Source organism: Colletes latitarsis, chromosome 2 (genome assembly GCF_051014445.1).
Source record: "Colletes latitarsis isolate SP2378_abdomen chromosome 2, iyColLati1, whole genome shotgun sequence".
NCBI classification, from domain to species: Eukaryota; Metazoa; Arthropoda; class Insecta; order Hymenoptera; family Colletidae; genus Colletes; species Colletes latitarsis.
Genome location: NC_135135.1, coordinates 19,928,248 through 19,955,554, shown reverse-complemented (window position 1 = coordinate 19,955,554; position 27,307 = coordinate 19,928,248). Strand labels below are relative to the sequence as shown.

At 39.3% G+C, this 27,307-nt stretch overlaps 1 protein-coding gene and 3 long non-coding RNA genes across 9 annotated transcripts in view; 1 reads left to right on the top strand and 3 right to left on the bottom strand.

Moving 5' to 3' along the window:
* Positions 1 to 1,012: 1,012 nt before the first annotated feature.
* Positions 1,013 to 10,028, bottom strand: LOC143349062 (uncharacterized). Its single transcript, XR_013080861.1, has 8 exons — positions 9,982 to 10,028; positions 9,704 to 9,759; positions 9,541 to 9,620; positions 4,450 to 7,391; positions 4,120 to 4,368; positions 3,553 to 3,817; positions 1,507 to 1,606; positions 1,013 to 1,410 (listed from the first exon to the last, which is right to left on the bottom strand). It is a non-coding gene; the product is annotated as an uncharacterized LOC143349062 (long non-coding RNA).
* Positions 10,029 to 16,478: 6,450 nt separating this feature from the next.
* Positions 16,479 to 27,307, top strand: part of LOC143349372 (matrix metalloproteinase-14-like) — a 43,029-nt gene continuing 32,200 nt past the window's right edge. For 3 of the 6 annotated variants that reach the window (XM_076780601.1, XM_076780610.1, XM_076780593.1), the window contains exon 1: positions 16,480 to 17,608. In XM_076780601.1, the coding sequence (XP_076636716.1) occupies positions 17,501 to 17,608 (108 nt within the window). In that variant the 5' untranslated portion in view covers positions 16,480 to 17,500. Of the gene's footprint in view, positions 17,609 to 27,307 lie in introns of all 6 variants that reach the window. The other 3 variants (XM_076780575.1, XM_076780584.1, XM_076780620.1) reach the window with 2 other exon arrangements.
* LOC143349567 (uncharacterized) lies at positions 17,620 to 18,401 on the bottom strand. The gene is made up of 4 exons (XR_013080946.1): positions 18,288 to 18,401; positions 18,103 to 18,215; positions 17,919 to 18,031; positions 17,620 to 17,847 (listed from the first exon to the last, which is right to left on the bottom strand). It is a non-coding gene; the product is annotated as an uncharacterized LOC143349567 (long non-coding RNA).
* LOC143349559 (uncharacterized) lies at positions 24,553 to 26,249 on the bottom strand. The gene is made up of 4 exons (XR_013080945.1): positions 26,006 to 26,249; positions 25,372 to 25,511; positions 25,185 to 25,276; positions 24,553 to 25,094 (listed from the first exon to the last, which is right to left on the bottom strand). It is a non-coding gene; the product is annotated as an uncharacterized LOC143349559 (long non-coding RNA).

The window sequence follows — 27,307 nt, the reverse complement described above, 5'->3', positions numbered from 1 at the left end:
ATCCGACATTTTTGCAAAGGAAATTGTTGTTCAGAATCGTCTCAGCTACCCCACATTTCCGGCTCTTACACTATTTACGGGACACCCTGTATAGAGCGTACCAGTGTCTCCTAAGGGTTAAAGTTCGCGATTCGAATGCAAGATTCGAGATTCCTCCTTGGACGAAATTTTCCGCGCATGCACAGCGATATCACGATGCACCGGTTTGCTCCTAAATGTCATCAAACGTGCCATTCGTCCTTTGCCATTTTACGAGCCGACCGTGCAGAGACGGTTTGATATTTCGATCACGATAGAGGCGACGGAATAGGAAACGTTTTACTCGGGCTCATCCGGACGGTCGCGGGTTCGGGCACATGTACCGCGGGGACTGTACCGACCGTTTGCATATAAAAATTAGATATGCCATAGACGGTTTCTGAATTAAACGTTGAATTATTCAGGCGATTTCCCGGGCCTCAAGGTCGGGACACGGTTCGTCGCGTTACTGGAATCCCTTCGTGCTTTTCGAAATGCCGCCCGCGCGCTCGTAAACCTTCGTCCTCCAGCCACATCGAAGACACTTCGTTTCGGGGGCTTCCATCGTGTTCCTTCCCGCCAAAGCTCAGGGTAGATTATCACTTTGAAAACATTTCACCGCGCAATTTCTCTGATGTGCTTGAAATTAACGACGATCCACGGAACACGGACTCCGCGACGTTAAGGTTATGTTCGACCTCGCGGGAAAGTGAGGCGCCATGTTTTACGCGCCAAAATATTCCAAGATGGCGACGAAGAACAGTCGAGTGTGTCCAATCGCCTTGGACTATGCACGAAACGCTACGATAGCAAAATATTTCGAGCGATAGTGTTTGTTTTTCTCATAGTGGTGAATAAATATCGTGGTGCATTTCCAGCATCGAGATTGTCGCGCAGAAATGTTGATATCGGCACGTATGTAAGTACTTGGAAAATTTATTTCTTGGTAAACAGATTTCTTATTTATCGAAGCATTGTTAGGTTGTACGGCCGATTTGCGTTTATCTGAAATTATGAATTTCTGTTCGTGCTCTGCTAATCGTTACGAGATGTTTCCTCACGCGATGAACCTCGTTTTAATAATGGTTCCGTTGCGTTGCGTTGATACAGGCGAATCGAGCCGCGAAATTAGAAATTCGGACGCGACGAGTTACGTAAACTTGTCGACCCGAGAAAGCGTGATCTCGGTGCAATCGTTTTACACTTGATCGCCTTGTAAACACCGTTCCCACCGAGGAAAGAATACTAAACGAATTTCCGATAAACCTGAATCCGATATTCGCGGAATTCCATCACGAGCTACGTCGGTGAATCTTCCAGTTACGTTCGATTATGCCAGAGCCGATCGTTCGGCCTATAAATCCTATTGTGAGGCGTACTGGATAATTGCTCCTGGAACAACAAACGTCTCATAAATTTCTTACGATCTCCGAGAACATTGGTCGATCAAATAGCTTAAATGCTTCTCTATAAAATGACAAAAAATACCTTTGCACAATCGTTTTGCTAATTCTTCTATTACACGCTCACGTAATTGTTTAAAATATTCGTTGCGAAATAGAATGATTGGTAATGCAAATTTTGCACACTGAAACAGATTTAATTGAACAATTCTTAGAAAGTTTGAAATTATCCTTGCAACATATTGTAAATTAATTTATTTTTGTTAAATTCAGTAAGCGATAATGTATGATTATGTAAAATTCATATTTGTAGTTTCTTAGATATTATATCTTTGTAGTTGTGACGTTGCCTCCCACGTTTGCCGCCAGAGGGATCGCGTTCTCACAAGCACTCGACCGACCCTTCGGTTGCTATACAGGGTGTTCAGCTAACCCTGGGAAAAATTTTAATGGGAGATTCTAGAGGCCAAAATAAGACGAAAATCAAGAATATAAATTTCTTGACTGAGGCTTTGTTAAAAAGTTATTAACAATTAAATTTAAAAATTTCTAATCGTTCTGGAAAAATTATTTTCGGTTGCGGGGGTCAATTACAATCATTTTTGGTGAATAGACACACCCTCGAATTCCTACGCATTTTCGAGAAAAAAATTCGAGTAGGTGGACAAATTTTTCGACAAAATTAAAAAATTTCAAATCGTTCTGGAAAAATTATATTTGGATGCGGGGGTCAATTACAATTATTTTTGGTCATTACATATACCCCCGAAATCCTACGCATTTTCGAGAAGAAAATTCCTTACCGAAAATCTAATTTGGCGCCTTTTTTCGACGAAAAAAAAAAATTTCAAATCGTTCTGGAAAAATTATTTTCGGTTGCGGGGGTTAATTGTAATCATTTTTAGTTATTACACACACCCCCGAAATCCTACCCAGTTTCTAGAAAAAAATTCATGTGAAATTTTTCGACGGAAAAAAAAATTTCAAATCGTTCTGGAAACCTAACCCAGACCCTTCTTTTCTTTTCTGTCCTACGAAAATTCTCCGAGTTCCTACTCTCACAACGCCACATATTAAAAGGGTTTAATCCCATTAATAAATAAATAATAATAATAATGAAACGAGTACGACGAAGAAGAGAATGTTGAAGTACAGAATAATTTAAAACTAAATTTTTGATTTTACTCGAATACTCGTAAATATACTGATTGCGTTAGTCTGGTTTTATCCATTGATTTAGACACAAAAATGAGTCTAATTTCTGGTAAATAAATGAATTCTTTTCATCGAGTGCGGAGTCGGAGGAATTTTCATCGGAGGTCGTAGCAGGTGGTCGAAGGTTTCCAAAATTTAGCATCCGATTATCGGAAACGACTCGACTTCAGGGTGACGGTGTCATTAATTCGTCCCGCTGTTGCGCAGATTGAATTTAGAGTGGCTGGTTACATTGAGAGCGTGTACATGATCGAGGCGAGTCGAACGACTTCCTACTATGTACCGTCGTTCCAACTGCTTCCGCCATTCTGATGCATAAATCCGCGAAGCGAGCGAACGCGGAGGCACGTGCCTCGGCCATATCGTATTTATCGAAAGATCAACCGAATACACGGGAACGTGTTTCCATTTGGCTTTTCGAAATCCCCAGCGTTGCTCGCATATTCATAAATTATCGTTGGACTGGTCTGCAATTAAAACTGAGCCACTTTGCATTGAGATCTCCCAAACTAGCTTAGGCTACAGTAAAAGAAGAAATTCACATCTGATTAAATTTTGGCCCAAATTGGTCGATGACCCATTCACATACAAAATTAAAAATCTACAAACTTAATTAACCCCTGTAAGATTATCTGGTCTATTCTGGGGAAAATAGGTGCAAATTTTAATTCTATGTTTTCTTTACTATTGGCAACTTGAATATAAATTTACTTTCTGGAAATGGTAAATAGATTGATGGTAAAAATGAGTGGAATTTTCAGGATATTAATATAGTGTTTGAGGTGTGAAAATTATAGAATAATCGAGAATTTCTATGTATAATATAGTTAGTAGGAATGCACGAGCAAAACATAGATTAATTTTTAATCATTTGGGGTGCTAAACTATGAGTTTCTTTAACGTTCTGTTGGCTCACCCTGTATATTACAATTATTCGCTCTGCAAAAGTTATATCCTGGAAGGATTTTGCCAAATTGCAGACAATTCTCTCCTACTTTACAACCACTTTTCCTATTGCGTATCATTCACTCTCGTTCGTTCCCTTTCTCTGTCTGTCCCTTACTCTGATTATTTGTATATCCATTTCCTTCATTTCCTACTCCCACTTAAGAAGAATTAACAGACCCAGCCAGAAGAAAAATCGTCCATTGTCCGGTCCCATATTAAATTAATCCACCGTTCTGAAACGAAATGAGTACAATGTTCTCAAATCTGGAACTAGACTTCAGTCAAGTTTTCTAATTACGTTGCAGAAGATTACTCTTCGAATTATAAACGCAATTTACAAACAAGGATTTCTCTCGATTGTGGTAACAAAGGATTGAAATCATAGAAAATTATTTAATTCATCTTACACAAGAACATTATAAGTCCTACAGCAGCCAGATAGAAGATTAATCTTACGTAACGCAGCAAATTGTCGCTAATAGTTTCACACATTTTTTATCATAATTACACTTAATTCCATATCTGAATTCTTTACCAAAGTTCTACAGGCGCATAAACTATCGGCGAACTCGAGTTTCACAAGCGAGTAAACAATTGTTTTCTGCAACTTCTCGTTGAGATTATGCTTCTCTCATTTCTTCACGCACGCATGATTCATTTGCCAAAGATAATTTTCTTTTCATAATTAACTACACGCTTGAATCATCGGTTATCCGAGATGCTCGCTGGAAGCAAAATTTATTCGACGAGTGCACGCAGATTCTTCGTAAACCGAAAACAAAACCTGGAAACAGGAAGACAAGTAATCTGTGGTGTCGCTGAAAATTGCTAAATTTAATCTGACTACGTGACTATGTCAATTTACCTTTAAACCTCCATTTTGGTGTGCATTTTATTCAACCCTTATTCAGATAAATTTCTCTTTTCTCTGTGGTTCCAGTAGAGCAATTGTGCAAGTTTTGAAAGGATTGAACATAGCTAAAAAAGAATTACGATGCTGCAGAGTTTCATAAAAATCGGTGGAAGACGCATCGCAGATGATCTCGCTGAATCATCGATCAATTCTCTTCCGACTTCCAATTCCTCCGACAGCTTAGATTCCTGAGCGATCGACGCAACTCACGCGAGATACTCGCGTCAGCGATTCGACGAGAACGAAATCTTCCACGAGAAAAGGAAGGAAAGAAACCTTATTGTCATTGTGAGTCACTGATCGGCAAGTTTTCAAGCCGCGGGCACGCAGATGCTAAAAACTGACGCATTTTTGACGAAGTTAACCGAGGAAACTTGTGCTTCCATTTAAAAAACAAATACAGTATACTTAAATGTTTCATCGACATGCTCCAATCTTATCATTCAATTCACACACGCCATATAAACTAAGATTCTATACAAATCTAGTTAACAATTTTACAATGAGAGGGGACCAAAGTACATACCTAAATTAAATTTCTCTCAGTAGATATAAATTTTAGACTAAAGTAAATGTAAAATGAGTGAGATAATCTTGTTTCTTTGCTACCAAAATGGAGTCTAATTCTGCTTCTGCTCATAATGCAAGCTTAATTTCTATAGTACTCATTCTATAATTGAAACTGAGATTTTTAATTTAACGAATGATAAGTAAACAGGTGACTTCAGATTAGAAGAAATATATGAGTATAAGAAAGATTCTTGCTTCTGAATTGTTCTTGCTACCAAAATGGAGTCTAACTCTGCTTCTGCTCACAATCTACACCCAATTTCTATGCCATTCATTTTACAATTGAAATAGAAATCTTTAATTTACCGAATAACAAGTAAACAGGTGACTGTATTCAAATTAGAAGAGATATATAACGAGAATAAGAAACAATCTTGCTTCTGAATTGTTCTTGCTACCAAAATGGAGTCTAGCTCGTTCTCTGCTCACAATTTACACCCAATTTCTATGCCATTCATTTTACAATTGAAATAGAAATGTTTAATTTACCGAATAACAAGTAAACAAGGTTGTCTTCTATTCCCTCTTGGAAAATTTTATCTAGGTAAGAATTTTGTCCATCTCGTTGTTCACAGTTTGGGGAAACAGAGCAAGAGACACGCTCCTTGTCTTCAGCTGACCTTTCCATCGCGTTGCATTTCAATCGAACGGGAAAGGGAAACGCGATGCATCTTGAAAACCTTGCGCATAATTACGGGGCCAATTGCTCGCATAGGAATTATTTATTACCGGGACAAGCGCGGCCCGATTTCTGATCAAAGTGCCGCAAGTTAGAAGGCCAGATGCTATCGGTGCCAATGAAAAAATCCCGCACGAAATGCTCGAATATTTTTCTTTGGAACGCGGAGATCAGTCCTCGTGACTTTTTACAAAATAACGTTACGAGCTGAGATTTCTTAATTTTCCTTATTAATACGCGAATGATATTCTTGGAACTCGATGGATATCTAAGGTATTAATCGTTGTCGCGTTCCAACATGGCGTCCAGGTTTCCTAGGCGAAGAGAAACCCTCCGCGAATGGACGCTGGGGCGTTCGTGTTGCTTTCGTTTGCGCGGCTACAGGAATTTCCATAAATTAGACGGACCGCTGGAGAGCGTCTGCGCCGGGTTTTTGCCGCAGCGATTACTTAATTGTAACAGATTTCCTGTCCAAGCAATTGCAGACGAACTAGATTTCTCGACGCGATAGGAACGCGAGCAGTTTCCCCATGGGAAATGCCCGGAAACGCAAATTTCTCAACAGAAAATCTCTCTAATCTACGGTACCATATGTGGAACGATTCTGGAAACTGGGACGTAGCTCTTTTCTGAGATGCAAAATAACTGATGCATGTACTACGTTTCTGGTAGCCATATTCAATAATATTGTACTTGTATTATTGCATTAAAATAGATATTATATCGTTGGGAGATTATACAACTTGTCCCAATTTCTAGAATCACTCTCAACAGTGGATCTACAAGAGCTCGAAGACTTTTACTATAAATTACAGTTACAATTAGTGGCCTGGGGAAATTTGTGATGCAGACTCTCATTTGATAATCTAATAAAATAGAAAATTTATTCTGATTCCGATACGACAGCATTCCAGAGAAAAAAACAGTTAGAAGTCGACCCAAAAATTAAAAAACGAGAAGATCGTCCAGTTTGTCATCTTCATTCACAAATTTCCATACCGGTTGATTCGCTGCATAGCAGACTTCCACGCTTAGGTCACAAATACGACGAATCGTCTGGTGGATTTCCGGTTATACCTACTCTTCCTTTCGTAATGAGTCTCGATATTTCTCGGAAAAGGATCCTCTTTACTGCAAAGATACGGTCCCCGCGCGCGGAACAGGTTTTCGAACGATCCCCATTAAAGATAACGCGACTCTGACGAACAATCTGTGTCGTTTCGTCCATTGAACATTTTTCAAGCAAGTGAATTCGCAAAACGTCGATGAACAATTTCTTAAAGACCATTCTTGAAGCCTTCTTACTTTCTAATTTATCAGACAAGGTATAATTTGCTTAAAACTCATCTTAAAATATAATAATCCTATCGAGGGACTGGGTGGTGAAATATTATTGAAAAAGTACAATTTCCTTTCCGTGAATCGTACACAGAACCGGAAGGTGTCAATGAATCGGTGATTCAACCATTACAGGGGAAGTTCATTTTTCACCGTGCAACAAGTAACTTCAATTATGCAACTAAGGAGGGTCCGATGCAGTTTGTTCGCCTGATGGTATTCATAGACGATTAGATTGAAAGGGAACGAAGCACAATGTATTCTTCAGGCCATGCATCACTGTCGGGGACCCTGGACCAGGTGTTTCCTAGAACAGATATTTCGTGGAGTGAATAACATACTTCCCGTGAAATAATAAACTTCCTCAGAAACAATGACATGCAGATTCTGGTTACTTCTCTTACAATTTGTACGTTAGTTTAGAAGTCCAGAAAGAAAGAGTATTTTTACAAGATACATAGGAAGTGGAAGTTAAAGTTAAAGGAAACTCTTTGATTTATGAATTCCATCCTAACTATACTTTCATAGCTGTATCAAGTACCACTTAGAAGATTCAGGATTTCTAGAAACAGCAAAAATAAAAATCTAGTACGCTGTACCTATGTACAGAAGCAATAATTTATAGACCAAACGCAAACTTATAATGAAAGTTACAGTTCTCCCTCTAATTTAAGAGAAATTAATAAATAGATCAAAAGTCTCGCGTGTTTGTTTTGCAAACTCGAGGCTCTCCGTCAAGCGAACGGTTCGCCGTAAATTATTAGAGCTCTTATCAAGGAAGCTCGCGCGAAGGAGGCGTGTCGGTCGAACAGACGCTTATCGCGGCACCGCAATAAAGAAAATTAATACGGAGCTGTCGTCGGAGTCGCTGAATGGATCACCATGAATCACAAAAGCAACACCACAAAGGTGGTAGCTGACCGATACGTCCGATCGATCGAAACCGCAAACAATTATCAGCGGAATTTACCACACGGAAGGATGTTGATTCATTGACAGACGGGGATCGCAGACGTTCAGCGACAACACAATGAACTGAGGAGGATTCGACTTGGGAAGCCATGTTTCGTTGTGGCACAAAGGGACGGAGTCACTCGAATCTAGGCAAACCTTAGCCCACGTTGTTGCTTATAATATTGCATAATTAATTTCTTTTTCCTGGTCAAACTAACCAACAGGTCTTATTTTTTGATTTTATAACTCCATCTTCTCTTTCAGCATAGTTTATTAGAGAATAAATCTGCTCTAATCTTATTCAGAGCAGAACTGTAGCATTTCTTCTGGGAAGTTTATCAAAGTCTTCCAATTCTTACAGAAAATTGTTAAAACACACCATCTAAAACAGTACAAAGATATTTTTAAAAGAAACGATACTTTAAATTGCACTTGGTAAGAGAAATAATGATAGTTCCAGTGTAATTTAAGTACAATTTGATATAATAAGCTACTTGGTTATCAGAAATATCACTGGAAAATATTCTTTGCATTCTAACAGGTCCTATTTTTTGATTTTACAACTTCATCTTCTCCTTGAGTAGAGTTTATACCAGAATTCTTGCATTTCTTCTGGAAAGTTTATCCTTTATACCTGCATTCTCAGTGTCTTCCAATTCTTGCAGAAAATTGTTAAAACACACCATTTAAAATAGTACAAAGATATTTATAAAAGAAACGATACTTTAAACTACACTTGGCAAGAGAAATAATGGTAGTTCAACAGGTCTTATTTTTTGGTTTCATAACTTCATCTTTGAGCATAGTTTGTACCAGAATTGTTGCATTTATTCTGGGAAGTTTATCCTTTATACCTTTATATTTATAAAAGAAACGATACTTTAAACTACACTTGACAAGACAAATAATGCTAGATCCAGTGTAATTTAAGTACAATTTGATGTAATAAGCTACTTAGTTATCAGAAATATCACTGAAAAATATTCTGATATGTTGGAGTCCTAAAGAAAAATGGTTTCAGTGGGTAGAGCATTCTATTTGCAGACAATTATGAATAATTGTCGGACTTTCGCGACGTTCCTTTGTGAGGCTCGTGTCTATGGGCGTCTGGATCGCTTCTAATGGAATCGGTTCCGCCATTTTTCATCCTCGAAGTGGATCCGAGGCATTTCGATGCGCTGGTGTCACGCGATAGCCTTGACCGAGGCGTCGCGAAAAACGAAGAGGGAACAGAGAGACAAATAAGAAATAAAAGCCACGGGAGAGGAATGAGTCTGCGAAATCGATAGACGATTAGAATTAGAAGCGAGGGACCCTCGGTGACAACGAGAAAGGGAATCAAAGGGGGTTGGCCGAGGGAGATAATTCTTTAGGCGCGGCCAGCCCCGTGGCGATCTGCTCAGCCCTCGTTCCGCGCCTTTTTTCTCTTGCGAATCCTCGACACCGACCGTGGAAACTTCGTGTCACGCCTTCACCCTACAACCCAATGGCCCCCCATTCACCTTCTGGAGGAATGTTAACCCGCTAGGAGGGCTTATCGACCAATAAATCTCCTTTAATTCCAGATGCACAGGGTGGTCCGCTAGAAACAAGACACCGCAATAGGGGAGCTATTTTAAATAGTAGAGTAAATACAGTGATAGTAAGAAAAATTCCATGACTTACGGTGGAATAATTATTTGAGAAATATCCTTTGATAAAGTATGAAAATTGGTGGTCCGCTAGAAACAAGACACCGCAATATGGGAGCTATTTTAAATAGTAGAGTAAATACAGTGATAGTAAGAAAAATTCCATGACTTACGGTGGAATAATTATTTGATAAATATCCTTTGATAAAGTATGAAAATTGGTGGTCCGCTAGAAACAAGACACCGCAATATGGGAGCTATTTTAAATAGTAGAGTAAATACAGTGATAGTAAGGAAAATTCCATGACTTACGGTGGAATAATTATTTGATAAATATCCTTTGATAAAGTATAAAAATTCCATGGAGAATCTGGAGTTATCTGGACCCGATGCTAATTGCTTTCTCTGACCCTGGAATTAAATAAAAGTGAATTAATTGCTTGGACTCTTCAGAGGACAGTTTCTAGCGAAGGTGGATTTATAGATAATAAATAAACTTTCGGAGTAATGAACGTGAGATTGTTGTATCGCAGGAGTTCGTGGCTTTTTCGAAAACACGACGTACGGGAAACTCGGGTTCCTCGCAATTAATCGCAATTCCTTGAGAAAGCATGTTTCAGATTTAGTGGAAGATGCTGGCTCGACGGGAAATATAGAACAGAAGACGCCTCAGCACGCGCCGACGCTTCGACGATACGATAATGCCGGACAATAAATTCTTTCGTGCGATCGACCGTCTCTGTGAAGAAACAATTTCTCGATAGTGAGTCAGATCGAAACGTCGAACAAAGAACAGTACAATTAATAGGTTCGCAATCGCGTGAGAATAGGGTACGCCATTATTGGACGAGCTTGGGACCAGAAACGATGTTCTAATCGATTAATAGATAACCCACGGTCAAACTTATTTATAACGAGCATAGCAATCCATCATAAACCAATTTGATCAAACTGTTCAATGTGAGATATAAGCATCCCTTTGAAAAATATTTCTATTCTGAGATTAAACACTTTACCGATCAGGTGGTCTATGAATCGGTTGTTATAAAAATAGAGAATTTAAATTTAACTCTATAATAACAGAAAGTGGACAATATAGTAGGTGCTTTCACAAAGTATAATTTAACATAACTATAAAAATGTATGGAGTCAACTGCGGGTCGCCAAAGTGTTAAAATGGAGAAGATATAATGTGAGATATAAGCATCCCTCTGAAAAACATTTCTACTCCAAGATTAAACACTTCACCGATCAGATAGTCTATCAATCGGTTGTCATAAAAATAGAGAATTTAAATTTAACTCTATAATAACAGAAAGTGAACAATATAGTAGGAGCTTTCACAAAGTATAATTTAACATAACGATAAAAAATGCATAGCATGGAGTCAAAGTGTTAAAATGGAGAAGAAAAACAGTCCTAAAATTTTGAAAGATAGTTCAAAACTTTCCCCCTCCTGTTGCGTTTATTAACAGCCGGGAAAGCGAGAAGGAAAACCGACGAGAAACACGAACACTTCGGCGACCGTGAATGAAAGGCTTTCCATTCGCGAGGGACGTGACCCGCGTGACGAGTCGAGCGAACGTAAAGAACCGGCCGATCCTATTTTGAATGAAAATAGAAGGAATACGCGGTGAAAAGAGAAACAAAGAGTCCACGGCGAGGGCGGGTGGAGGCAGAGAGATCGCGTTGTTTTATTCGAGGCTGAAGGGGAACCGACGTACGCCTCCTTTTTCCCCTGACCCACGTGACCCGGGGACAGCATCGGCTCGGAATGCATTTGCATTAATTCGGTCCTAAACCTATTTAAATGCAGCCGGGTCGGGTTTGTCAATCGCATCTGGAACGTCTCGATGAAAAGACGCGCGCAAAACTCGCTGGTCGGCTCACGGAAATTAGCGGACAATCGATTTCTGGGAACCGACCCCCCTCTCGCGCGGAGAGAAAATGGCCCCTTAGAACGCATCGAGACGTTTTACAATTTTTTTTGCGGCTAATCTGTCGTACAATCGCTTGGAAAAGAGTTACAATGTGCCTCGTACTAGATTATGCAACGAGCGCCAATTTTGTGGAACTTATTCGATGAACGATTCGCGTGCGCCATTTTGGTCTATGATCTTCCGCCATATTTTCAGTAATTTAAGTATTTCTGTATGATAGAACTTATCTGTAGGTTTTTAGGTGAAATCTAGGTACATGTGTATCTAGTTCTGCAGTATTTTTGAACGATTAATGGAAAAATCAGACGAGCTATGATACTATAATAATCTCGGTCTTGTCGTTGAACGTACACAGCCATGATGGTTACTTATAATTTACACAGTTGTCGATATTTTACAATTAATCGTTTGATTATGGAAACTTTATAATGGAGTACTATAGTAAATCTAATGTAACTATTTTGCGTATCTGAGTTTGGTTCTTGAGTCTTCCTGAGTTTCCTCGAGTTCTTGAGTCTTCAGGCGTGCAAGGAGCAACCGATCTAAAAACAAACCAATCGATCTTATTAAGCAAACATTTTATATATTTTGAACTTACTCCAATAGCCAAAGGTGACTTAAAAAACAGTACCTGACTTTGTTACTCTTTTGAAATGCTCCAGGCAGTCTTTGGACATTTTCTTAATTATTTTGCAACCTGCTTTGACCAAGACACCGCCAGCAAGACTCACTAAAATCGTTTTCTTGGTTAGTCATTCTCCAACAGTGGGGTTCATTTGCATTCGGAATTCGTGCATCAATCCCGATTCAGAATCGAGCCTGCGGTCGTCGGCATCGCGAAAAGGATTCTTGGGAATGGAAAGAGACTCAAAACCCCAAGAGTGATTCACAAGTGTATCATGTGTGACCCCACTTCCTTGGATCCTCCCTAGCAGTGAAGTTCGCGCAGAATTCGTCAACGACCATTGTTCCACGCAGGAATAATGAAGTACGATTGTTCATTGTCTCTTTAAGTCAAAGTTTTCGAACTTCAAGGAGCCTTGGGGTGGGTTCCTGGTTGAGGGGGCAAATCATCTGACTACAATGCAGTTCAATAAACCGTACAGGGTAACTCTAAAATTGGGTATTCATAAGGTCACGTAAACCGTATATCTAAAAATTCTATACTTTAAACACGTTTTCTTTTTGTTTAGAAATGCTGAGGAGACTCGTTTAATTAATAAACACAATCCTAGCAGACCCTGCCTCTGAGAGGGCAGATGATTGTCTAATTACAATGCGGTTCAATAAACCGTACAGAGTAACTCTAAAATTGGGTATTCATAAGGTCACATAAACGTATATCTAAAGATTCTACTTTAAACACGTTTTCTTTCTGTTTAGGATCGCTGAGAGACTCATTTAAATTGATAAACGCAATCCTAGCAGACCCTCCCTGCCTCTGAGAGGACAAATCATCTGACTACAATGCGGTTCAATAAACGTACAGGGTAACTCTAAAATTGGGTATTCATAAGGTCACATAAACGTGTATCTAAAGATTCTACTTTAAACGCGTTTTCTTTTTGTTTAGGAATGCTGAGAGACTCGTTTAATTAATAAATACAATCCTAAGCAGACCCCTGCGCCTCTGAGAAGGCAAATCATCTGACTACAATGCGGTTCAATAAACCGTACAGGGTAACTCTAAAATTAGGTATTCTAAAGGTCACGTAGTAAACGTATATCTAAAGATTCTATTTTAAACACGTTTTCTTTTTGTTTAGGATCGCTGAGAAGACTCATTTAATTAATAAACGCAATCCTAGTAGACCCTGCCTCTGACGCTGGGACATCAAGAGCTAATTGAGAAGAGTATATATACTAATGGAAGGTCGATCGAGCGCTTGCGAGAGAAACGGTCCCTCTGGCGGCGAATACGGGAGGCAATGGACCCGACGCGCCTATTTCAATCCACATTCTGAAATATAAACTATACATATATTATCTACTGCACACCATCCTTGTATTATGTGTTGCATAAATAAAAGTACGAACGCTCTATAGCTTAGCTATTTGGTACTTTCGTGACGCGAGACAACGGGCGAAAAGTAAACGGTACAAGAGTGTCCACAGCCGTGTATTGTTTGCGTCGTTGAAACTATTTTCAGAGACACTCGACTATTTCGGCACCGCTAGATCATTTATTCATGGCGTGGTACGCACGAGGTATTCGCGGAATTGTTAGATGCACCGCAGAAAACAACGATCGTCGATGTTTTCGAGAACCAGCTCGCGGGATTAATACCCTTGAGAGCAATGTTGCGTGTAAAAAAATATACGAACAAAGAACTCGTGGCTGAAAAGGAAAATCGTTTTTCGTGTTTCCGAGACAGATATACGGAACAATACGGTGCACCATTATGAAACACGGAAACGCGTATCGCGACGATAACCGCAATCGATCGGGACAACGATCGAGATAACCGTGGATGAGCACGAAGAGGAAAACTATTCGATGTTTGTTGTTGGATCTTAGTTGATGGAAGCTGTTGAATTTCTGTCACGGTACTGTCTATTGAAATATTATAGAATTCTTTAACACGCTATCGGGGCAAGGATCTTATTTTAATTCTATGAAAATGAGAAACTTAATTTATCCTTTAAAAAAGACAGTATTTTTTAGTTGTTTAGACTCTGAGATTTAAAAATGGTACTCATCTTTTCTAGTCGTAAACAAACAGAAGGAATTTCTTATGATTCATTTTAAATTTCTGTTATTACCATTTGGAATGCACTGCAACTTTTAGGACTGCAATGAAGAAACGTTATCTGAGGCGAATTATAGTCCCCGACGATGTTATTTTAACGATCTTTTCAACGAGTCACTTGTCGATCGTTGATTCATTTACCAATAAACAGGAATGAATCAGACATTTGGCGTATAATTTTATTTTGAGAACACTTCCGGTGGAAAGCACGCGCCAGTCTTTGCGACACTTTCGTTTCCGACCGTGAACAATAAATAATTGATTAAAATAATGTATCCATTTCTCTGAACAATCGAGTGTAGTCAAACGGTAAACAATAACATTTCGTCATCGTTTGGATAGCAATTTGTGAATCTTATTAATTACATGCTAATTGTGTAATGAATCATGGAAAGTGTAAACAAACTATATCCAAAAATGAATATGTCAATAATAATTCACGAAAATCATCCTCGTCACAGTATCATAAAGATATCTTCCAACCGAGGAAATTCTTATCGTTTGCCAGTAAAAATTACGAATCATCGTCCAAAAAATCTTTCGCCGTAGGAAAAGTACAACAAGCGTTCGTATCCTCTATAAAAATATTCCAGAGTCCGTATCGTAGCAAAAATTATTCAATTTTTAATCGCTCGACCGTATCCACGGCAAAATTAAAAGTATCTACCGTAGCAGAATCCATTCTGAATGCGAAAAACAACATTTTTTTTCATCTAACAGTCTCGTTTAAAAAGCTATGCACGTGGCTACTTAACCGCAAACCAAATGCTCCTGAAGAGCACCTAAAAATAAGCGTCGAGACGTTGGAGAAAAAAATTTAAATCGACTCTTACGAAATACAAATATATAACGTGCCCTGAAAGCTGAAATATTACTTTTCCTTTCCACGATCTTATAAAATACAATCGCGGAGCGACAAAGAATTTTTATGATCTTCATAGATACATTGTTTTCTGACGCAGGAGAAAACACTCTTGAATAAATTATGCGTTCGTCTTCCTTTTGACGTCGTTTACTCATCAGGATATAAATCAAATTTTTAATATCAAGGTAGTATTTTCGTATTTTTGCTCGACTCTCTGCAACGTAAGTTACATTTGACTTAATATTAACAGCAAATTGAAAGACGCTGTAATAACAATGTTAAATTAGATTTCAAAATTTAGGTAACGGGGTGACTTCAAAGTCGCGTGGATTCTTCTGTTTAGTTTTGATATTTTTTAGACATCCAGGCGTCCTTGTAAGGAACCCAAACGCTGTTCGTTTCAGTAATTCAAACGGTAGCCATCGTTTCCCTATTCTAATCGAATCACAGCACCGCAAGGATATTTCCTACACCCACTGTCCACGAAGTTAGTCCAAGCACGTGTGCGCAATGTTACGCACACGTTCTTGACAGTGGACAGAACTGGTGTCATAATTCGACCATCCACGCACGACTCTTCCGTCCGTAAAATGTAAAACCCCCCATAAAAGTGGTTCAATATTTAAACGGTCATAACTCCTACAATAGTAAAGGTATCTCATTGAAATTTTTTTCTAAAACAGAACCCATGGGCATCTACAAAAAAGTATTAGACAATTTTTCTGTAGGGTGTCAAACAAAATTATTAAAAACTAAAAACGACTATTTATGAAAAATCGACGAGAGATAGGTACCTAAATTCAGCGAAAAAAAAAGATTTCAAATCGTTCTGGAAAAATTATTTTCGGTTGCAGGAGTCAATTATAATCATTTTTGGTCATTAGACATACCCTCAAATTCCTACCCACTTTGGAGAAAAAAATTCGAGAAAGTGTGAAATTTTTCGACAAAATTAAAAAATTTCAAATCGTTCTGGAAAAATTATTTTCTGTTTAAAATTATATTGTATAATTTAGTGCAAGCCTACAGTGCTTCATTAAAATCAAAGTTAGAACAGCTACTACCATAGTGGATGTAAATCATAAAAATCTGCAAAACTGTAAGAGGCAATTTTAAAATGTTACATACCAATGGATTAGGAACAAAATGCTCGTCATTTTCTATCATTATAAAAATTTCAATAAAATGAAAAATTAAGTTAACAAATTTTTTTTTGTTATAAACAAATCGCATTTTGTTAAATTTTTTAACACCATGTTATTGTACATAAGAAAGCATTAATCTCGCCCATTAACAATTTTTTCGTATGTCTTTCCATTTTCGAGATAGCCGTCTCGAGCCAAAACTTCAAGGGGTGGTTTCACCCCTTAAACTCGAGTTACCGCGGCTAAAGAAAGATACGTGTCGATTATTTTTCGCTGCTTTACAAGTGTACGAAGTTTCATAAAAATCGAAGCCGGACCGTTCGCGAAGGTTCCTTGTAAGACCGTTATCCTGGATCGTACAGGTGCTAGAGGAGAGTCCGTACCGCGAGGTACGGACATACGAGTTCCAAGAGGCGGCCACACTTGCGTAGCACTGTACGGAGTCGCGGACGCCGATGGTGGAAGTCGCCAGGCCGCGTGGTGGGAGGCCTCAATAAAAGTCAGTGGCAGACTGATTGTAATTCAGAGTGGCGGTAGACACCGGTACCAGTTCCCCGTACGGTCGCGCGTCCATCCTCGTGCCTCAACTCTTTCGTTCCTCTACGTCCACGTCTGTTCCCCGGTGCGGTTCCTCCGAAATCGAGATCGAAATTTTTTAGAAAAGAAAACAATTCCCCGTTTCGCGTAGTCGTCCGGCGACTCGGGAATCGGCGTTGGCCCGAGTCGAGCGAACGAGACGAGACCCAGACGATCGGTTGTTCGTCGTTGGTGCGTGTCCAGAGGCACCTTGGCCGTTTGGCGAGACGTCACCGGAGAAATAACCAGCGGGGAAAACACGAAATCGATAGTGTCGTGGCAACGAGGTTTCGGACTGACCCTGCTTGGCGCGCGGCTAACCGACGGTGTCCGCGCCTTTCGAAACGCTCGGGGTTTCGGCGGAGGAGCGGATCAGTCCGTCCGAGGAACGGAGGAGACGCGCCGTGTGGATCGTCCGCGGGATCGGGATCGAGAGGACACGTGGCCGACGCGTCGCGTCATCCTGCGATCTACGGAGAAACGGAGCCAGGGAAACACGTGTGTGCAGTCAGTGTCACCGACTTTGTGCTCTCGCGACGGAAACCGGGGACGAACATGGCGAACCGGAGGTGTACCGGAAGTGTCCTGCTGGCGGTCCTTGTCGTCGTTTCGTGCGCCAGGACGGAGGAAGAGGTCCCAGCCGTCTCCCAGACCGCGGCTATGGTAAGCTAGTCTTCAAACCTGATCAAACGTTAGCAAACGGGTCATCTATCTTCCGGAAACTCGGAGAAACGTAGCACTCTGCTTCAATTTTTTGTTATATGAACACAAGGAAAGGAACCCTCTTGTTTTCGATCAAACCTGCTCAAACGTTAGCAAATGGGTCATCTATCTTCCGGAAACTTCGCGTTAGGAGTACGGTGGCTTCCAGACACTCGGGGAAACAGCACTCTGCTTCAAACCTACAAACACGGGGCAATTTTATGTTATATGAACGCAGTCTCGCAAAGGAACCGCTCGTTTTCGATCAAACCTGTTCAAACGTTAGCAAATGGGTCATCTATCTTCCGGAAACTTCGCGTTAGGAGTATGATGGCTTCCAGACACTCGGGGAAACGTAGCACTCTGCTTCAAACTCCCTCAAACCTACAAACACGAGGCAATTTTTTGTTATATGAACGCAGTCTTGCAAAGGAACCGCTCGTTTTCGATCAAACCTGCTCAAACGTTAGCAAATGGGTCATCTATCTTCCGGAAACTTCGCGTTAGGAGTACGGTGGCTTCCAGACACTCGGGGAAACGTAGCACTCTGCTTCAAACGTCTTCAAACCTACAAACACGAGGCAATTTTTTGTTATATGAACGCAGTCTTGCAAAGGGACCCGCTGGTTTTCGATCAAACCTGCTCAAAAGGGTCGTCCATCGTTGAAATTAGGTAACTGGTCTTTCGAAAACTTCGTGTTAGATGTACGGTGGCTTCCATACACTCGGAGGAACGTACCATTCTACTTCAAACATTTTCAAACCTACAAACACGGGACAAATTTTTGTTAGATGATCCCTCGACGAAGAATGCTATTAGTAAATAATACTTTGATTTACTCGATTGTTACGAATCTATTAGACAATTTTTATTGATTTATGGCTTCCCCAAGGATTTCCTAGAGAAGTACAAAGATGGTTGCTTGTTAATTTCCTAAATAATAGTACAAGATGGTTGCTAGACGATCGATAGAAATTTTGATGAATTCGGTTCGAGGATCGAGAGTTGGACGAACCGAGAGTACAGATTGCAAAAAGTAAAGCGTTATACCGGTCAAACGAGTACCCATTTCGGGTCTCTCGAGTTCCCTGAGAGGATCGCGAATGCGTCTGTTGCGCAATCGGAAGCGTTTTCGCGGCTGTTCCGAGAAAATTGGACGCTTCGGACGCAACAAGTATCCCAGCGACGGAAAATGGCTGCCGCGGAGGCCGATTCTCGGGGGGAAATTGATTCGCGCGAAATCCACCGTGTCTGCAGTGTGTCATACGCGAGTGAGTAATATCTACGCGAGCGTATTAATGGTACGTGTTCTTTTGACAATTGCGAGCAACATTCCAGAGGAAACGTTTTATCTCTATGACACTGATATACAGATTACGATGGATACCGAACTATCTTCGACGCGATTCACGTTCCTCGTACATTGATTTTCGCTCGATTCGAACACCGGTTTTCCAATTTCGCTACGCTGCCTGAGAAGAAAACCGCCATTTTTTACTGGGTCATCAAATCTATGGAAAACCATCACGTTTCATTTTCTCTTTCTTAAAAAAGATAAGAGTATTTATGTAATATTCAATTCTCTCTGAGATTTGTTTAAAACCCTCCTCAGAACATACGTGCACTTTTAAATATGCATAATAAAAAGAGTAACAACCTAAATCAGTCCAATTCTTAAACAGAGCCCAAAGAAAAGTTCAAACTCGATCCAACCGTTTTTCCAAATGATAACTGTTATTGTTGAATAGTGGACGCTGGAATTTCAGAAGCTACGTTCGATAAATATTAATCGAAGCGATTCATTGTCCTCTCGATTCTAACGTTGAGAGTATCTTTTTTATTCACATTGATCGCAGTTGTGCAACATCATTTGCAAATTGAACGAAAACACCGTCAGAAGAGAAGAACGCTAGAATGAAAAGAATGTCGCATAACTAATTTTCTATATTCGACGTATCGACGCTGGTATGCGGAGTGTAATGCAGAAACAGCGAGACCGGTTCCCGACGTAATGACATAAGGTTGGACTATGTGACGTCACTGGCTACCTTCGCTGACAAAGTTCAGGTACGCGCGCTGACTCGTTCCTGACCTTCGATTCATTGAAAAGTAGCGGTTCGAGCGCGAGGTATCGAAACTAACCGCGATCGAGACCGAAATCGAAGCTAAACCCGACCCCGTCTCGCGGAGCGATCGTTCGGAGTATCGCGAAGATCGATCTGAGTGGAAAACCGAGATCGATTCGACTTCGAAACTTCCATCGGACTGAAAACCCGTAGAAATCGAGATTAAACGTTGCTATTAACGCTAAGGTGTGAGAATGTCAATATTGACGATGGGATTTTTGCACAAAATTACCGAATAAGAACTTGTACGTAAGATAAGATAATTTCACTCAGTTTCAACTATTTTTTCCCAATCAAACGACAGGTCGATCTTTTTACAAAATGTGATAAGATTTTCAACGCTTCTTAGAGCTAACTCTGAAGATCGCCAAATGACTCACGAAAATTCTACGAATCGCAGAATTCATCTTACAGAATTTTAGAAGGTCGCAAGAGCTTCTCGATGACTGTCCAGAGTTCTGCAAAGCAATTACGTGTCATTGTTTTAGATGTTCCAACGTTCAGAAAATTCTAAAAAGTCGATTTTCTAAAAACACGTACGTAGATTTAGGTGGAGCCGCTAATTGCACCTAGTCTGAACGACAGTCATCGGAATCACGCTTCTAAAAAGCGTGTTTCGTACGCTTCGAGTCGGGCAATCTCGACGAACGATAACGTCGTAATTATCTGTACAGGTAAACACAAACGCGAACATTTTTATCAGCGAGGTTCGCGGTACGTGAAAACCCAAAGAGACCTCGCAACCTTAATTACGCCTCGTCTTTGTTCGAGATTAACGACACTGACATCGAAGGAAAGTTTCGACGATCGATCGATTGTTTTCATCGTGAAAAAAGCTAATAAGATACTGCACTCCGCTTACTATGAATACCGACGCGCTATAATTATTCCGTCTCGAGTTTTTACGATGTTTTTAAGCGTCGACCGCGCGCAACTATGAATTAAAATTCCCTTTGTTTCGCGGAACAGTGTTTCTGCATCGAGAAAACGATTTAACTTTTACACATTAAGAATTGCGAATTTTCGTCAATATCATTACGATCTCTATTTTTAGACTGGAATTTTATTTAACTGATAAACAAGAAGTCTCTGTATCGCTCGGCGAGAAAACTTTGATTATAGAATCATCCAATATTTCAGCTAAAAGCGTCTTCATCGCGATTATTTAACGGTTCAAATTACACGTAATTTACTAGAAGTGCATCTAATGACTCGTACAATGTCTTCGAGAGCCTCGAAGATAGCGGAAATTACCGTGTCGGATAGGAACTTTGTCGCGATTTAATTCGAAGAAATAAATAAGAGTCGCTGGGAACTTTTTGTTATAACAATAACAGAGTAAAGTTTGAGAAAATATACGAAATTCTGATAGACTGACGATATTGTCGAGTCGAGTCAGTAGAAACTGGACTAAATGCTCGTTCCAAGTAGTAAGAGTCAGGAACGTAGGCAGTAGAATCATACTTGCTTCAATCAGACATGCTGCAGCGCGCTCATAGTTCACCCCCTTTGTGCAGACCGATTACAAGCGACATTTTTTAATTAAATTGCAAGCTCTCCCTAGCGAATAAAAATTTCAATCAAACTGTTTTAAAATTTCTAACAATTCGAGGGATTTTTTAAAGCAGTACGCTTCTTTTTCAATTTCAATTCGAATTAAATCAAAACGTAGAAAATACAGGGTATTCAACCACCCCTGGGAAAAATTTTAATGGGAGATTCTAGTGGCCAAAATAAGACGAAAATCAAGAATACTAATTTGTTGATGGAGGCTTCGTTAAAAAGTTATTAACGTCTAAAGTTCTGCTCGTATTGAATTTTTTTCTAGGAAATGGATAGGATTTCGAGGGTAGGTTTATTCACCAAAAATTATTGTAATTAACCCCTGCAACTAAAAATAATTTTTTTAAACCGATTTGAAATTTTTTTATTTTGTCGAAAAATTTCACACCTATTTGAATTTTTTTCTCGAAAGTGGATAGGATTTCGAGGATAGGTCTAATCACCAAAAATTATTGTAATTAACCCCTGTAACTAAAAATAATTTTTTTAGAACGATTTGAAATTTTTTTATTTTGTCGACAAATTCCACATCTACTCGAATTTTTTTCTCAAAAGTGGGTGGGATTTCGGGGATATGTCTAATGATCAAAAATGATTGTAATTGATCCCTGCTACTAAAAATAATTTTTTTAAAACGATTTGAAATTTTTTTATTTTGTCGAAAAATTTCACATCCACTCGAATTTTTTTCTCGAAAGTGGATAGGATTTCGGGAGTATGTCTATTGGCCAAAAATGATTGCAATTAACCCCTGCAACTGAAAATAATTTTTCTAGAACGATTTAAAATTTTTTAATTTTATCGACAAATTCCACATCTACTCGAATTTTTTTCTCGAAAGTGGATACGATTTCAGGGGTATGTCTATTCACCAAAAATACTCGTAATTGACCCCTGTAACCAAGAATAATTTTTTCAGAATGATTTGAAATTTTTTAATAACTTTTTAACAAAACCTCAATTAATAAATTGATATTCTCGATTTTCGCCTTATTTTGGCCTCATTTAGTAAAAACCTTGAGACAATGTGTTAAACTACGAACAAATTGCTGTTGATAATATCTACTTACGATTTATTTATTCTCAAATAAGTAATTAAAAATTGTTTCTTGCTTTCGAATAAACAGTACGGTCCTTTTATTTTTACTCTTGTTCGAAGGAAAGTAACGAACGACGAATTATTTTTATTCGAGGTACCACTTCGCCATCGACGTCATCGTATTTATTATTAAACAAATTACACGTCTGTTCGGAAATAGAAAATTTCTATAAGTAGAGATAGGATCGTTGACGCGTGAAACATAATCGATTGTTCGAGCAGAAACGCGATCGCGTCGACGGGTAAGCTAATTCATTGAAATAATTATTACGGTCCTGTGCCATCGCAATGTAATCGTGATATGTCACTGAACACGTAATACTTTGTCCGAGCGATCTGGCCCGTAATTGACACGAATTTATGTCCGCGGGCATCGTGCCAAGTCAAACAGGCACCAACCACGTTCGAACGTCGCGACGTGTTCCAGCGAGGCTTGAAAAACGACAGGTGGTGGTTTTACACGTGTTCGACCAGCGAAATTACCGGATCGAACACGCGTTAATTGCCCAAAAAGTGCCCCTAGATATATACAAGCCTCCACATTTAGCTCTATCGATGATCATTGAATTTTGTAATCGATAAAAAGATAACAGTATTCGCACGTACACTTCACACAACTGATTCTTTGCAACAAATGTTGTACCCTTAAACTTACATATTTTGGAGAAATAACAATTCATTAAGATTGTTTAAAAAATCTAATCGTTTTCGAAAGTAGCGTGTGCCTCCCATGCTCGCCACCAGAGGGCTCGCGCTCTCACAAGTGCTCGACCAACCCCTCGATTACTATACATATATACACTCCTCGAACAACTTCCCAAGTTGCTGTAAACGAGGTTTTTGAAACTTTTCCCTCGACCCAAAAACACGAAATTAACACAATAAAACCACCCAACCTAAAAGTCTTCAGACACTAACCATTCACTTTAAGTGCAGGTTATAGGGCACAGCCCAAGGTACTGCAAAATAACTAGGAAAAAAGGACAAAAAAAAAATCCCAAGTTGTCTAAAGCAGGGCCTGCTAGTAAGCCTTACTGCACTAGTTTGTTGCTTGATCTCTCTAAGATTCTATCGAAATTAAATAAAATGTACAAAGTATTTTAACAACAATGCAAAGAAACGTTCTAAAAGCCATCGTTAGGTTTATAAATCATGCTAGGAGTATCGTTGGGGGACTAATTGAACGAGTCGATTAAATCTCGATCGAGGGGAGAATAACTTTCGAGAGAAAGAAAGAGAGACGAGCGTCGAGCGGGAGGGACAAGTGGATACGTAAAAGAGCGAACGATCGCTGGATCGAGCAACGATGAGAATATCTATCGTTCGATCGTTAATATTCCGATGACGGTTAAATCGTGTACAGACTGCGGATCGTGCACGACGAAGGCCAACATTCGCGATCTTACGCTGTGTGTATTTCCGTGTCGAGGCACATACATTATTTACCATTTCCTAGTATGATCCAGCCAGCGAGAGAAAGAGATGCGGGAGAATCGATGGCTCTTGGCACCTTGCCAACAGTAAATTTTTCCATCGTCTCTGGCTTTCGACAAAATCGTGCAAAAGAAAAAAACGCTTCGCTTCGAGTACCTTGCAACGAAGAGGACCATCGAGCAAAATGACTGTTCTGGATATTTCAACGTTGAGAAATTTTACAGCCCCATTGTGGCTTTTAAAAAGTCGATTCGAACGACTTCACTTTGCTGGATAGTTTTCATTTATTTTAGTTACAATTTTATTATCGTATCGGTGATACGTGAATTTGTAAATTCGTTGCAGTGCTCCAGGCATGTATTAAGAATAATTGCAATACCAAATTCCGTTGCAATTAAATGTTTCATAATAATATCAAGTCTCACGATGAGAAGATAGCGTTCGATGGACACGATGGAGTTGCATGTCCATCACGTGTTTGATTCTTGATAGTTTAAGGAACAGAGTGTCGCGCCAGATGAAACAAAGAACGATCCACGCGAATCGCGCGGTATGAATGGCTAAAATTATCGTTCGTACAAAGGGTCCTTTGTACATACGAATTAATTACTAGTTAACTTTGGGAATCACGATCATAAAAACGAATTGTTTTCCGTGGTTCTCACGAAACGTTTGCACGAAATATATTCATAGACTCGAGTTACCAGAGAAACACAGAATTAACAAAGATAACGATCGTGAAATTGTTACGATAAAATAAATAACATATAGAATCGATTCTTGCGCTTGGAAAACTCGCGTTGAAGAGAGTGAAAACCGATTCGAATTTTAAGGCGTTGGAAAACCGTCGATTGTCTCGTAAATGCGGCTGTCGATCGGTTCGAGCACCTTCCGCGTCTTATCGAGCTTTACGGAAGGTACTTGTCGATGCAAAGATAGCAACGATCTTGGCAACGGCTTATTACAATTACTAATCGCAGCTGATCATTACACGACGTGCCTCGAACGATTAATTAGTCGCGGAATCGGGCTCGCGTCGTTGCGCAAACACGAATCGCGACTGGAGAAATGTCTGGTTGCGTTACCATTGATGATATGCGAGACGCGTGACGTCAGAAGGTACGAGTTTGGCAAAGATGCAATTGTCCCGTTGTCGCGGAAGCTTTCCTGCTTGTCTCGATCTCCAGCCATTGTTCCAACGCTTTTGTTCTGGATTATCTGAAGCTAGAATAACATTTTGAGTTCTCTACACGAACACACAGGCAATAACACATAAAAATTGAAATTGTAATAATAATTCTAATATCAGAATACCTTGAGGACGAAATTCAAATTACTACCATATTTATTTGCAGAGGAAAACGAGACTCCTTACAGGTGAATATTCGATCTACCTAATTAACGATCTGAAAATAATGAAACATTCTGGATATTATTGTTTTCCTAATTTATTTCGCATTTAAATTCTCGAGGAACCTTCGATACGCAATTGGTGACTTACGCTTCATTATGCTGCATAGATTACGGGTAATTTTCAAGATAATATTATATCCAAATTAGGTCAGTTTGTAACATTAATGAAATGCAAGTTTCCAGTACTTTCCAGTTCTTCGTTTGGGACATTTTTAAAACTCGAAGATTCTGAAATTAATACGACTCGCCGTAATTGCATGTTACGGATTCGAGATCAATAAATGGCGCACGTGACGTTACGCGATCGAGCCCGTTAAAAATTATGTCAACGAAGAGAAGATAATCTAGTTTCTCGATTGTATTTTTCGACTCGCGCGGAATCGTTGAGTCATGGAATCGCCCCGACTCGCGATGCCCCCGCGATAAATGAATATTAATATTAGACTATGAATAATACATAGCGAACTTGTGTTTCCGTAACGATAAGGAACTACGACAGTACTGTGACACAAGAGACGGTGTCATTTGAAAGATCCATCGTTTTCCTTTCGACATCCTCGACCGATTATGCGCGACGCATCTCTAATGATGTCACCTCTAACATACTCGATAACCCTCGTTTGCATTTTATATCGACTCGTAATCAGAACGCGCGCCTTATCGACAGACGAGAAAGAAAAATAAAAATGGTTCGATACGCGTTTGGATCGGTCTTGGCTTACCTCGATATGCGCTCATCTTTGTGAAATCGACGCGCGCATAAAGGGAACTACTTCCGGAGCTGTTGACTCAGCCTTTGACTTTTTCTTTTTCTTTTTTTTTCTCAACGTGACTCACTACTTCTCGCTTTATCGATGCTTTTTTGCCGCGACGTCTCTGACTGATTGCAACGCGCGTTTTGCATCGTAAGAGGCCGTAGGTCAGCGATCCTCTGGCGTCTAAAACGTAAACAATAGTAGAAGGAATAAATCTTCGTCGATCGGGAAAAATTCTCCCTATGTTTACTGGTCAAATTAATAATTACAATTTTAAATATTGGGGACTAAAAGAGAATTTTTGTTTAACTTAAACCCAATTATTAATAAGGCAATCCTAACAGGCCCTGCCTTAGACAGGAATATTGAGAGTCGATCGAGAAGCGTATACAGAGTGTTCGGCCACCCCTGGGAAAAATTCTAGAGGCCAAAATAAAACGAAAATCAAGTGTATCAATTTATTGATGGAGGCTTCGTTAAAAAGTTATTAACTATTAAATTCGAAAATTTCAAATCATTCTGGAAAAATTATTTTCGGTTGCGGGGGTCAATTACAATCATTTTTAGTCATTAGACATACCCTCGAAATCCTACCCACTTTCGAGAAAAAAATTCGAGAAGTTCTAAAATTTTTCGACAAAATTAAAAAATTTCAAACCGTTTTGAAAAAATTATTTTCGGTTGCGGGGATCAATTACAATCATTTTTGGTGAATAGATATACCCACGAAATCTTGCGCATTTTCGAGAACAAAATTCGAGAAGTTCTAAAATTTTTCGACAAAATTAAAAAATTTCAAACCGTTTTGAAAAAATTATTTTCGGTTGCGGGGATCAATTACAATCATTTTTGGTGAATAGACATAACCACGAAATCTTGCGCATTTTCGAGAAAAAAATTCGAGTAAGTCTAAAATTTTTCGACAAAATTAAAAAATTTCAAATCCTGTTGGAAAAATTATTTTCGGTTGCAAGGGTCAATTACAATCAATTTTGGTCATTAGACATACCCTCGAAATCCTACCCAATTTCGAGAAAAAAATTCGAGAAGTTCTAAAATTTTTCGACAAAATTAAAAAATTTCAAACCGTTTTGAAAAAATTATTTTCGGTTGCGGGGATCAATTACAATCACTTTTAGTCATTAGACATACCCTCGAAATCCTACCCACTTTCGAGAAAAAAATTCGAGAAGTTCTAAAATTTTTCGACAAAATTAAAAAATTTCAAACCGTTTTGAAAAAATTATTTTCGGTTGCGGGGATCAATTA